Here is a 12,166-nt window from a genome sequence, read left to right on the forward strand (position 1 = left end):
AAAGAGACATGCAACAAAACGGGTTGCTGTGAGCTGAGGTAAAAAGGGTGTTTTTACAGTACCATTGAGAAATTTTAAGTATGTTACAGACTTTTCATTAAGACCCTAAAGAATCATATCAACTAGTGGAAAATGGACATCCGATGACCTCTTTAAATACAGACTTTTTTCAGACTGACTAAATTTGATGCTCTGAGGTACTGGAAACATTCTGTAATCTTAGAGTTTCATTTCCTGTGTTGCAGCTGGATGTGGTCAGTCTACTTCCTCTGGAGCTTCTTTACTTCAAAACAGGGATTAATCCACTTCTTCGCTTACCCAGGATCCTAAAGGCAAGCTGCATCTCTGACCATCTAACTTGGCTTTAGGAAGATCACTTCATGATGAACATTCTTAACTAATTCTTTAATGTGTCCTTCATTTGTGCAGTTTATGTCTTTCTTTGAGTTCAACAAGCGTCTGGAAGCTATACTGACCAACGCTTACGTTTACAGGTTAGTTGTTAGTCTCTATAAACATTTCTATTGAAAATTTGTTTAACATTTGAACTGAAGTGTTCGTATCTCTAATTTTGTTTCTCAGAGTTATTCGAACCACCACCTACCTGCTGTATGCCGTCCACTGCAATGCCTGTCTGTACTACTGGGGCTCTTCATTTGAAGGTCTGGGTTTCTCAGAATGGACCTATGATGGAACAGGAAATAGGTTTGTGGATGCATTCTGTTATTAGCTTTTATTTTCATCAAATCAGGGTTTTCTGTACCAAAACAATTTCATATGTTTTGCTCCTGTACCTTTAAGAATGACCTGTTATGATTGACTGAGATTGATGCACCAACATAATGTAATTAATATGTAAATGTAGGCGGGCTTATGTTAATGTGTTCGTTTATGAACATGTTGATGCATAGTATTTTTCTTTTCCTTAATCTTTAAGCATATTGTATTCAAAGTTTATATTTTGAGATATGACTATTTTGTTTATGTTCACTTTTGACTTTTTCAGTTATTTTCGCTGCTACTATTTTGCTGTGAAAACTTTGCTGACCATTGGTGGCCTGCCAGAACCCACAACACTTTTTGAGATTGTGTTTCAGCTCATCAATTACTTTATTGGAGTGTTTGTGTTCTCCATCATGATTGGTCAGGTAGGGCTATTATCATAAAAGGCATCAGCTGACTGGCTTTCTGTAGTGTTTAAATATCATTAATCGAGGCTTGTGTTGTATCAGATGAGAGACGTTGTTGGTGCAGCTACTGCGGCTCAGACAAACTATCGTGCCTGCGTGGATAACACGGTGAAGTACATGGCCTCCTATCGCATCCCTAAAGATGTGCAGAACAGAGTGAAAACCTGGTACAGCTACACATGGCAGTCCCAAGGCATGCTGGGTAAGACTGTAAGACAGACATTACCACCAAAATACATTACTGACATTTATTCATAATGGCCATTCAATAACTTAAAAGGGGTAGTTCACCCAAAACTGAAAATTCTGGCAATAAACTGAAAATAATTTCTCACCCTCATGTCTTTTTAAACCGTGAGACCTTTGTTCATCTTCAGAACACAAATTAAGATATTTTTTATGAAATCAGAGAGGTTTCTGACCTTGCATAGACAGCAACATGGTTGAATAAAGTCATTATTATTGTTTTCTTTGTCCACAAAAAGCTTCATAAAATTACCTGGTAAGGTAGAACCACTGATGTCACATGGACTATTTTAAGTCCTTGCTACCTTTCTGGGCCTTGAGCGTGGTAGGTCCGTTGCTGACTATGTAGGGTCAGAAAGCTCTCGGATTTAATAAAAAATATCTTCATTTGTGTTTTGAAGTGGAACAAAGGTCTTACGGTTTGAAACGGCATGAGGGTGAGTAATTACTGACAAAATTTTCATTTCTGAGTGAACAATCCCTTTAAAATGGACATTTTGTGGTTTCATGCAGATGAACAAGAGTTACTAGATCAACTACCCGACAAGATGAGACTGGATATAGCAGTGGATGTCAGCTACAACATTATCAGTAAAGTGCCACTCTTCCAGGCAAGTGCTAAAACGTACAATTCTGCATAAATTCCAATAAATACAGTAAAATTCTAATAAATGTATTTAAATAAATAATTATGTAAAATAATGTAATAATTAAATATAACGTAATATAAACATAAATATATATAAATTATACATTTAATAATATTTTATCAATTTAATTGTGCAAACTATTTGCCTTAGCTGGTGTTAAAATGTATATATTTGTAGAATAAATATAAGAATTTATAAGAACAAATAAACAATTAGATAAATAATAAAGTGCATAAAACTTTACATTTCAACTTTTAAATCACTGAAGTGCATGTCCTTTTTTTCACTATTTTAAGTGTGTTAGGATAACCACTTTGTTTTTCTGGAACAATTTTTTAAAGGCACAATATGTAAGTTTTTGCCACTAGAAGGTACATATTCAAAACAAACAACGTAAGTTTCGTAGTTTCGTGACGACATGTTTGATTGTGGAATCATAGGAGTTGTTGTCTTCATCTCCACAGCCGATGCAATCCGTTGGGACTCGGGCAGAAATCATGTCCATGGATGAGCTAATGTATTACAGACTTATAAAGGTCACATATTAAAGTGTCGTTAGTGTTTCAATGTTTTTTACAAAATAAAAAATTGAGGGTGTATGACGTCATTAGGAGGCGACACAATGACACAGTCCATTACACTAGTTAAAATTACTTATTTCCCTGGATTTAAACATTCTTCGAAACATTTGGGATAATGTAAATACACAAGTCAGCAAAATATATAACACTGTTCTAGTGGTTTTTGGATATTTTAATGAAAAAATCTTACATATTGTGCCTTTAACCTGCCTTGACTTTGTTGTATTCCTTATCTGCTTCTTTTTTCCCTGCAAAATTTGTTTTTCACAGGGCTGTGATAGACAGATGATCTTTGACATGCTGAAGAGGCTCCGATCAGTGGTGTACCTTCCAGGAGACTATGTCTGCAAGAAGGCAAGGATCATAAAAAAAATGTTTAGCCTGCATAACAGACCTTCAGATGTACTTGTATTTGTGCAGACAAATCATTTTGCTATTGCAGTAAAGGCATACATATAACTATATGTATATATCTCTCATGTGAACCTTTTTTATGTATATTACAGGATGAAGTGGGCCGTGAGATGTACATTATAAAGGCAGGAGAAGTCCAGGTTGTTGGTGGTCCTGATGGAAAGACAGTGTTTGTGACCCTGAAAGCAGGAGCTGTGTTTGGAGAGGTCAGGTAAGGTCTGCTATATTTAGTTTTGTCAGTATAAAATCAGTCATTGTCAAATTTGCTCTTAGTTCATGTCTTCTTCTCCAATAAAGCTTGCTTGCTGTGGGCGGAGGAAACCGGCGGACGGCTAATGTTGTAGCACGTGGTTTTGCTAACCTCCTCATCCTGACCAAAAAAGACCTGAATGAGATCATGGTGCACTATCCAGAGTCTCAGAAACTGCTGCGCAAGAAAGCAAGGTAAGTGTAGCCACTAGACGAAAAATAATGAGCCATGAAGATTTTCCTTTCATTTTTCAACGATATTTCAGAAGTATTTCATAAGGTCATTTCCAGCCTAAGCTTTTGTTCAAATAATGTGTAATATGTTTACCCTAAAGGGATAGTTCACCCAAAAATGAAAATTCTGTCATTAATTACTCACCCTCATGTCGTTCCAAACCCGTAAGACCTTTGTTGTTCTTCAGAACACAAATTAAGATATTTTTGATGAAATCCGACGGCTTTCTGACCCTTTCTGAATGCACATCAAAGACACGGAAGAGAACAAATTGTTAAATAAAGTCATTATTTTTGTTTTCTTTGCACACAAAAAGTTCTCGTAGCTTCATAAGATTAAGGTTGAACCACTGATGTCACATGGACTATTTTAATGATGTCCTTACTACCTTTCTGGTCCTTGAACGTGTCAGTTGTGTTGCTGTCTATGGGTGATCAGAAAGCGCTCGGATTTCATCAAAATTATCTTTGTTTGTGTTCCGAAGATGAACGCAGGTCTAACAGGTTTGGAACGACATGAGGGGGAAAAATTAATGCCATAATTTTCATTTTTGGGTGAACTGTCTCTTTAAGGAAAATGGTGAATAAGGATAAAAAGCCTGCTGAGAAGAAAGAGGAAGAAAAGGAGCCCATTCCGATAATTCCTCCTCGTGCCGAGACACCCAAACTGTTAAAAGCGGCGCTGGAGATGACAGAGAAATCAGGAATGAAAGGAACATGGTCCAAACTTAAGGACAGGACCAACAGATCGAGTGTCTCTTTGCAGGTAAATACCTTCAATTTATATACCGTTGAGATCAAAAGTTTACATACACCTTGCAGAATCTACAAAATGTATGTTATTTTTTATTTAGTATTGACCTAGTCCACAAGAGAAAATAATAATTTATTAAAATGACCCTGTTCAAAGGTTTACATACACTTGATTCTTAATACTGTGTTGTTACCTGAATGATCCACTGTCTGCTGTTCTTCAGAAAAATCCTTCAGGTCTCACAAATTCTTTGGTTTTTCAGCATTTTTGTGTATTTGAACCCTTTCCAACAATGACTGTATGATTTTGCGATACATCTTTTCTCACTGAGGACAACGGAGGGACTCATATGCAACTATTACAGAGCAAAGTGCAAACACTCGCTGATGCTCCAGAAGGACACGCAATGCATTAAAAGCCGGGAGGTGAAAACTTTTGGAATTTGAAGATTAGGGTACATTTAACTTATTTTGTCTTCTGAGACACATGTAAGTATCTTCTGTAGCTTCTGAAGGGCTGTACTAATGTTCTCATCTTTATTCTGTTCAAAACTTTTCACCCCCGGCTCTTAATGCATCATGTTTTCCTTCTGAAGCATCAGTGAGCGTTTGAACCTTCTGTAATAGTCGCTCATAAATAATATGAGTCCCTCAGTTGTCCTCAGTGTGAAAAGATGGATCGCAAAATCAAAGTCATTGTTGGAAAGAGTTCAAATACACAAAAATGCTGAAAAACCAAAGAATTTGAGGGACCGAAGGATTTTTCTGAAGAACAGTGGGCAGTTAAACTGTTCAGGACAAACAAAGGACTTATCAATAACTATCAATAATCAAACAAACAAACAAACAAGCAAACAAAAACAGCTGTGGATCATTCAGGTAACAACACAGTATTAAGAATCAAGCGTGTGTAAACTTTTGAACGGGGTCATTTTTATAAATTCAACTATTATTTTCTCTTGTGGGCTATATGGAAACGTCTTTTATATTTTATTCAGGTCAGTACTAAATAAAAAATAATACGCATTTTGTATGATCCCTCTTATTTTGGTAAAATAATTAACCTTTTTCAAATTCTGCAGGGTGTATGTAAATTTTCGACCTCAATTGTATATAATTACATATACAATATATAAAGTTAAAAAATAATAATATATTAAATACATGTGTATTTATCAAACATATTTCTTTCACTTCTCTTATGTAGAACTCCATCTCTTCTTCTGCGGCACTCAACTCACCAGTCCACGAACCGCTCTCAGATCAAGACGCAGACACTCTGTCTCAGATATCAGACAGTTCAATGCAAATCCCCACGACCCCTACTGGCACTGGAGACGGGAATGTATTTGCTGAAGAGGGCCCAGCAGAGGAGGAAACCAAATAGCAAGAAAGTAATTCAGCGGCAAATAAAGCAGCTATGAAAAAAAACCCAGACAGCTGAGACCAACAAAATAATTTGCAGGACACTATTGTGCTCAGTGTTTTGCTCCTAAAACGGGTTGTACAATCAGTGAACTCAGGAATGCATAAAATGTCTTCTCACTTAGTTTTCTCTTTCAGATTGTATACTAATGATACAGAATATAACTTCTCATACATCAGTAAGCATATCATACTACCATAACTAGCTGTAAGGTTTACCCAGAATTTCTGGATGCTTTTAGCTTTGGTCAGATTCTAAAATACTGTAGTGAATTACAGAAATAGTCAACTAATAAGATTATTTCATTCTACTGTACATACATCAGTTACATCCCTAAAGAAGAGCCATTGCATTAAAATAGACCTGAAATCTCGTTTGCTTCAGATATCCCAGAGATAAGTGCCTTAATAAACTCTAAACACTGTTAAGCACTGTTCACACCATCAGTGCTCACTGCTAAATGAGCTCATATATTTTTAGCATTATGTAGCATTTCATCCCAGTTTTACAAAGTATATTCCAGTGTCCTGACAGTACACTTAAAACGCAGTGCTTTTTCAGCTGTGTGGCCTGTTTGAAACACACTAGGTCTAAACTAAAGATGTTACATTAATATGATATGCACAATTAGTCTGTAACGTTTATTCTTTCAGATCGGTTAGTTTTTCTGTGCAACATAGTGTCAGTGTGTGAAATGCAAGTGATTTTATTCCTTTTTTTTTGAAAGTGTGGAAAGCTCCCATTAACAGCTTTTAAAAACCAAGAACAGATGGGCAGAAGGAAAATGAAATTTGCCTTTTTTTTATATATAAAGCTTCTCTAATGACTTGTTTTTAATTGTGTTTTCTTGTTTTCCTTGATATATAAGTGTGCATCAAACACTGGGAAGTTAGTTATGCTTGTTGGACAATCACATGTAAAATGGAAAATATACTTTTGAGTTAGCAGCTAGCTTGTATTATGTACAAGCTTTATTTATGAGTATTATTTACTTGTGCAAATGTTGTTAATTGCTAATACTGTTTATTATTGTATTATATTAATGTTGCAGAATATTTAGTATGTGTTTAGTAGATTCTGAGGAGCTGAAATGTTTTATGGTCTGTGTGACGTAATTGTAAATAATTCAAATAACTGTAAATAATAATAATATTCTAGGTCAGTGCTTTGTTTTTAGTGATTTGAAATGACATGGCTAGTGTGAAACTGTCACAGAATTAAAGTAAATTATTGCATGTCTACTCATCATTGATGCTCCACTGTACAATGCTTTTCTGTTCTTCCGATTTTTTTCTGTTTTTTCCCTCTTCTCCCTTTTCCACAGAAATATACATACACAGTGTATTAATTTTACAACAATAGTAGCATCAAAACAATAACATTATAAATCATTTTTTGTTACAAACTCTTATAACATTACAATAAAAATATATCTGAACTAGTTAGCCGAGTATTTCATTTTGTGTTTATATTTCTATCTACCTTATTCTTCAACGCGGAAGTAAGCTTATGGAGGAGACTTTGAGAATAATAAAGTGCAGTAAACGGTAAAACTGTGAACTACAAACCAGTGTGCTCCTAATTAAGATAATACATTAAATTACATGGTACTAAACACCAATTTGCAATATCAAGCAGCAAAAGCAGCTGTTTTGAAAGCTAAAAATAGATGGACACTGATGAGACCGGAAGCCAGACCCATAACATTTACAAATGGCCCCACCCACTATTACAGCAAAAATAAGGTGTATATATATTTCTCTGTATTATTCTTTTAGGTTACAGAATGCACATTCAGTCTCCATGTCTCTAATAATGTAAAGACTACAAAGTCTCAGCGAACAAACTGAACAGTGAACACCGGATGTGATTCGTTCATCTCGGGATGAAATTGCATCATCACGTAGTTCGTGATATACTAGCGCAAAAAGCCTTAATAGGCATATATTATTATATCTATATTTTATTTTGTCATTATATGTCCCTGGTGTGTTTGCTAATAAGTAAGTTAATAATTAGCTAATAAAAACTATTTCATTAGGAACTGAATTTGCATTTTACTTGAAAAACAAGAAAATTATTCATTTAATCTTTAAGCTGTTTGAATAAAAATGCTATTTATTAAAACCTATCTTATATATGTGCTAATAAACTGGCTTACAACTGTATTTCCACTGTGTTTTATTTTAAAACATGTCTGGTACTATTTCAAATGCTCTTTCCTTGGTTCACGAATCATAACAATTCGTGAATGAATCAATTAGACTCAACTCATTGAAAACATTCGACTCGAAAGAATCATATGTCGCTGTTTGTACGTAACTTTACGTCGTAAGTAACGAGGCGTTGCGAGAAATGGCGTTAAAACGTCCGTTTCGCGATATAGACTTTTTGTGTCCTGTTTGTCGTGATGTTTTCAATTATCCTGTGGTGCTTCTGTGCGGCCACAGTTTCTGCAGAGCCTGTATTGACCAGTGCTGGAGTGTCAATGACTCGAGACGGTGTCCAATGTGCAGAAAAATATGTGCTAACACCCCTTCCCTTAACTTGGCTCTTGAAAACTTATGTCAAGCATTCCAGCATCGCAAACGGCGTTTAGAGGAGCTGTGTGAATTTCACCAGGAGAAACGGACTCTGGTGTGTTGTGATGATGAGCAGTTACTGTGTGAGATTTGTAAACAATCTGAGGAGCACAGAAATCACACATACCGTCCAGTTCAAGAGGTCGCTGAGGAACATAAGGTATGGTGTAGAACATTTCAATGATGTTAGGTCAACTTGTGAATATTAAATATTCTAACAAACAAATGTGTTACATTTTTAGGGAATTCTGCGGACAAAACTTGGTCTCTTGAAGAAAAAGATGGAGCTCATGCACCAAGCCGATCTTGAGTGTGAATCTGTGGGACTTAAGATAAATGTAAGAAGTTTCACAAATTCCCAGACACACATTCCCAGTCGTGTGGATTATTAATTAATATTACTATTAATGTTATTACTATTAATATGACTTGCTTTTACCCATAGATATGTATATACGTAATTATCTGTATGTATCTATGGTTTTACCTGGGAAAATGAGGTAAATGTGACAGAACTTTAAGAGCTCTCAGGTGGGGCCATGTTTAGATCACATGACCATCCAAATAAAACTCCAAAGCAACCCAGTCTCACAGGAAAACGGAAATGTTTTTTTTTTAAATTATTTTGAGGTAGTGATTTTGTTTTCACGACGTGTCATCAAATGGCCATATTGGCGGCACAGAATGTAAACAGTGCCACTGAACCTAACGAACTTGCAAATTTGGCTGATTATTGCTGCTGAAAATGGTTAATTATTGTCATGTTTTGGGCTGTGCTAATCGGTCGGACCGGGAAAATCATTTGGAGTGCTATAGACTGCCAAACCTTATAAATCAAAGAGAAGAGTGCAAAAAAAACTGAGGAACAAAAAGCGTTTGTGGTTGGCCAAACTGAACCAGGATTTCCAGGGCAAGAATCTTGACAATATTTGCATTTGTTCTTATAATTTCCGGTCAGGTGGGTGAAATATTAGGCTAATATCTTAATTAAAACTGCTCTGCATATCTTTACCACCTATTAACTTTTGTTTGTCAAAATATTGTGCCCTTTCCTGCATGGTTTAGACAGCATAAATTAGCCACGCGTCCAGGTACCTGACCAAACCGTGATGTAAGAGCGAACCCTTTATTCATACAATGTAACTCGTATTACAAGCATACGTTTTTTGTTTTTAAAAAGTAATCCCTGAACCCCACCCCTAAACATAACATTATAAAAAAATAATAATAAAAAATAAAAAATTTGTTGGTGCACCTTCAGTATAGTCAATTTAGTACATAATAATTGTTATTGTTAATGTAACCTGTATTTTTTGGTGTTTTATTCTGAATCCTTTCAGGGTGATCCTCCTCATTTGAAAAATCAAATCAAGGCTGGGTTTAAGCATCTTCACCAGCTTTTGGATGATGAAGAAAAGGCCATGTTTAATGAGCTAAAACTGGAAAAGGAGAAGAAACTGGAAAGTCTGAAAAATAAAAATGAGATAATCGGTGAAGAAATCCACACGCTCACAGCCACTATTAAAAACCTGGAAAAGGAGTTAGATAGTGGGGACATCAGAATAATTCAGGTTAGCTCTTTGTTTTGTCATCTTCTGTTTTATTGAAGCGAGTTTAAAAATGGCTAAAAAAAATAATCTGTTCCTATTTCCTACATTTTCAATAGAACTTCAAGAACACATTGCTGAGGTAAGCAGGGTTTCTTCCTACCTTTTCTCTTGATGAAAACATACCTGTGGGAACTTTTTCACAAGATGCAAAATACGTACCAATAAGTGCATATCACTGCAACTTTCAATAGAAATGAACACTAGAGGCGGTAAAACAGCGAGTTTTTATACACAGTTATGATCCATATGTTTCGCTTTCCGAACATAACAAGCTTGATCTGTAGCTCAGCTGGCATGGAATTAGACTTAGGATGCGAAATCCTTCGGTACGAATCCAAGCAAAAACGCTTTTATTCATACTATCAGGTAGTTTTAGGTGTAGTGCAGATGGTACGTTATTTTAAAACATTATAGCGCCACTTGATGGACATTTCAAGTCAGACTTGTGGTGACACGTACAAAACCAACATCACATAAAACGTACCATATGTACGTTCATCTGTTCTGGAAGAAAAAACAAACCCTCTTTTAGCACCACTCGGTGGACATTTCACATCGAATGTGCCATGAAATGTACATGGTGGTACGTATTTCGCGTCTTTTGAAAACGCTGCCACAAGTACGTTTTCGTCATGACACCAACTATTGACAATGCACTGACATCAAGCATAAGATCTCACTGCTAAATAATTTTTCCAGAGCCCAGTGCGAAGCTGAGGATCCAGACATGACTCCAGGAGATCTCATTAACGTTGCAAAGTATATGGGCAACTTTAAGCACAATGTTTGCCAGAAAATCAGACGATCTATCAGTTACAGTAAGTCAGTCTATATGATAATTCAAACACTTGTTAATACACAAAATACAATCTTTTTTGAGTTTTACAACTCATGTTGTTTTTGAACACTCTTTCTCTTAGCTCCAGTGGTTCTGGACCCTAACACAGCCAACTTTCACCTCACATTATCTGATGATCTGATCACAGTGTGGAATCGCAATAAATCTCAGGTGATTGATGAAAAAAGTCTCAATAACATTGAGAGATTTGCTGATTGTCCGTGTGTGCTGGGCTATGTGGGATATTCCACAGGGACGCACACCTGGGACGTTGACGTGGAGGAGAACACGTCCTGGATGGTGGGTGTCGCCATAGAGTCCGTCCAAAGAAAAGGAACCAACGGCTTGCCCAGTGGAGTCTGGTGTATTGGGTACAACAGGGAAATACTTAGTGTTACGGATCCTCTGGAATCACGTGTCCCACTACACGGGTTTGCAAAACCCACAGTAGTAAGGGTGAACCTGGACTTGAGTGCAGGACGGCTGTCATTCTCAGATCTCCGGAGTGAGACCGTCTATCACACCTTCACACACAATTTCACTGAGAAGGTCTATCCGTTCTTCTACAATGAGTGCTCATACTGTATTAGTATTCTGCCTGTGGTTGAGTCTGAGGAGAAATAAAGAGAATAATATTCTCTTTCACTGAGAAGGTCTATCTGTTCTTTAATACTAAGTGCCATTTCCCTGCATAAATGTTCAGTGAAGAAATTTAAAGTGCCTTTGCACTCAGTGATTTAGTTTGTTTTTTGCTTCACCAAGGCAGATTTAAATTTGAGTGGAAGTACCGCATTATATTTACTAAATTTAGTTTTATTAACATTTCAATACTTGTGTTTGACAGAAAAGACAGCCTTAATATTTTTGCTTTTGCTGCATTTTATGAGTTATTGTTGTGGTTTAGTAAGCTTGGCTTAAGCTTTTAAAAAATGGCATTGGTGTTACAGTCATTTATATGGGCTCTTTGTTTGTAAAGATTTTTGGTAAATGTTAAGGGTTAAGCAAAAAGTTCAGTTGTTAAGCAAAAGTTAATTTGTGATTTTATTACCAAAAAAAAAGAAAAAAAGAATTGCATTATAAAAGAGAGATGTCTTGGTAATTGTTCTACATTGCCATCAATAAACATGCTTTTAATTATTTGAAATGTTTCTTTGTTTAAATGGTTCATATATATATATATATTTTTTTTTTTTTTCAAAATTGGGTCATAAACAAGTGTTTCCATGACTTGTCATCAATCGGCCATATTGGAGGCACTGAAGGTAAATGATGCCACTGAACTGAACGAAACTCAAGCATATTTTGCTGATTATTTCTACTTAAAATGAGCAACTATTGTAATTTTTTTGGGCTGTACTAATCGGTCGGATTGGGAAATATATTTAAAAGCACT

General features: G+C 35.9%; 2 protein-coding genes across 3 annotated transcripts in view; both read left to right on the top strand.

Annotated features, from left to right (window-relative positions):
* The window catches only part of LOC127157072 (cyclic nucleotide-gated cation channel beta-1-like), a 29,976-nt gene extending 22,803 nt beyond the window's left edge, over positions 1–7,173 (top strand). Inside the window, 11 exon segments of the mRNA XM_051100302.1 lie at positions 246–332; positions 430–494; positions 583–705; positions 1,007–1,148; positions 1,233–1,392; positions 1,950–2,047; positions 2,938–3,021; positions 3,174–3,292; positions 3,379–3,525; positions 4,138–4,330; positions 5,525–7,173. Coding sequence (XP_050956259.1) covers positions 246–332; positions 430–494; positions 583–705; positions 1,007–1,148; positions 1,233–1,392; positions 1,950–2,047; positions 2,938–3,021; positions 3,174–3,292; positions 3,379–3,525; positions 4,138–4,330; positions 5,525–5,704 — 1,398 coding nt within the window. The 3' untranslated portion in view covers positions 5,705–7,173.
* An 853-nt stretch (positions 7,174–8,026) lies between these two features.
* LOC127156896 (E3 ubiquitin-protein ligase TRIM35) lies at positions 8,027–11,867 on the top strand. Of its 2 annotated transcripts, XM_051100035.1 has the most exons (7): positions 8,027–8,485; positions 8,568–8,663; positions 9,666–9,896; positions 9,992–10,014; positions 10,635–10,753; positions 10,856–10,944; positions 11,027–11,224. In XM_051100035.1, the coding sequence occupies exons 1-7, from the start codon at positions 8,099–8,101 to the stop codon at positions 11,087–11,089; spliced, it is 1,008 nt and encodes a 335-aa protein (XP_050955992.1). In that variant the 5' UTR covers positions 8,027–8,098; the 3' UTR covers positions 11,090–11,224. The 2 variants fall into 2 exon arrangements, with proteins under 2 accessions (XP_050955992.1, XP_050955991.1); XM_051100034.1 differs by having other exon boundaries at positions 10,856–11,867.
* Positions 11,868–12,166: the final 299 nt, after the last annotated feature.

Source organism: Labeo rohita, chromosome 25, assembly GCF_022985175.1.
Source record: "Labeo rohita strain BAU-BD-2019 chromosome 25, IGBB_LRoh.1.0, whole genome shotgun sequence".
Taxonomy (NCBI): domain Eukaryota; kingdom Metazoa; phylum Chordata; class Actinopteri; order Cypriniformes; family Cyprinidae; genus Labeo; species Labeo rohita.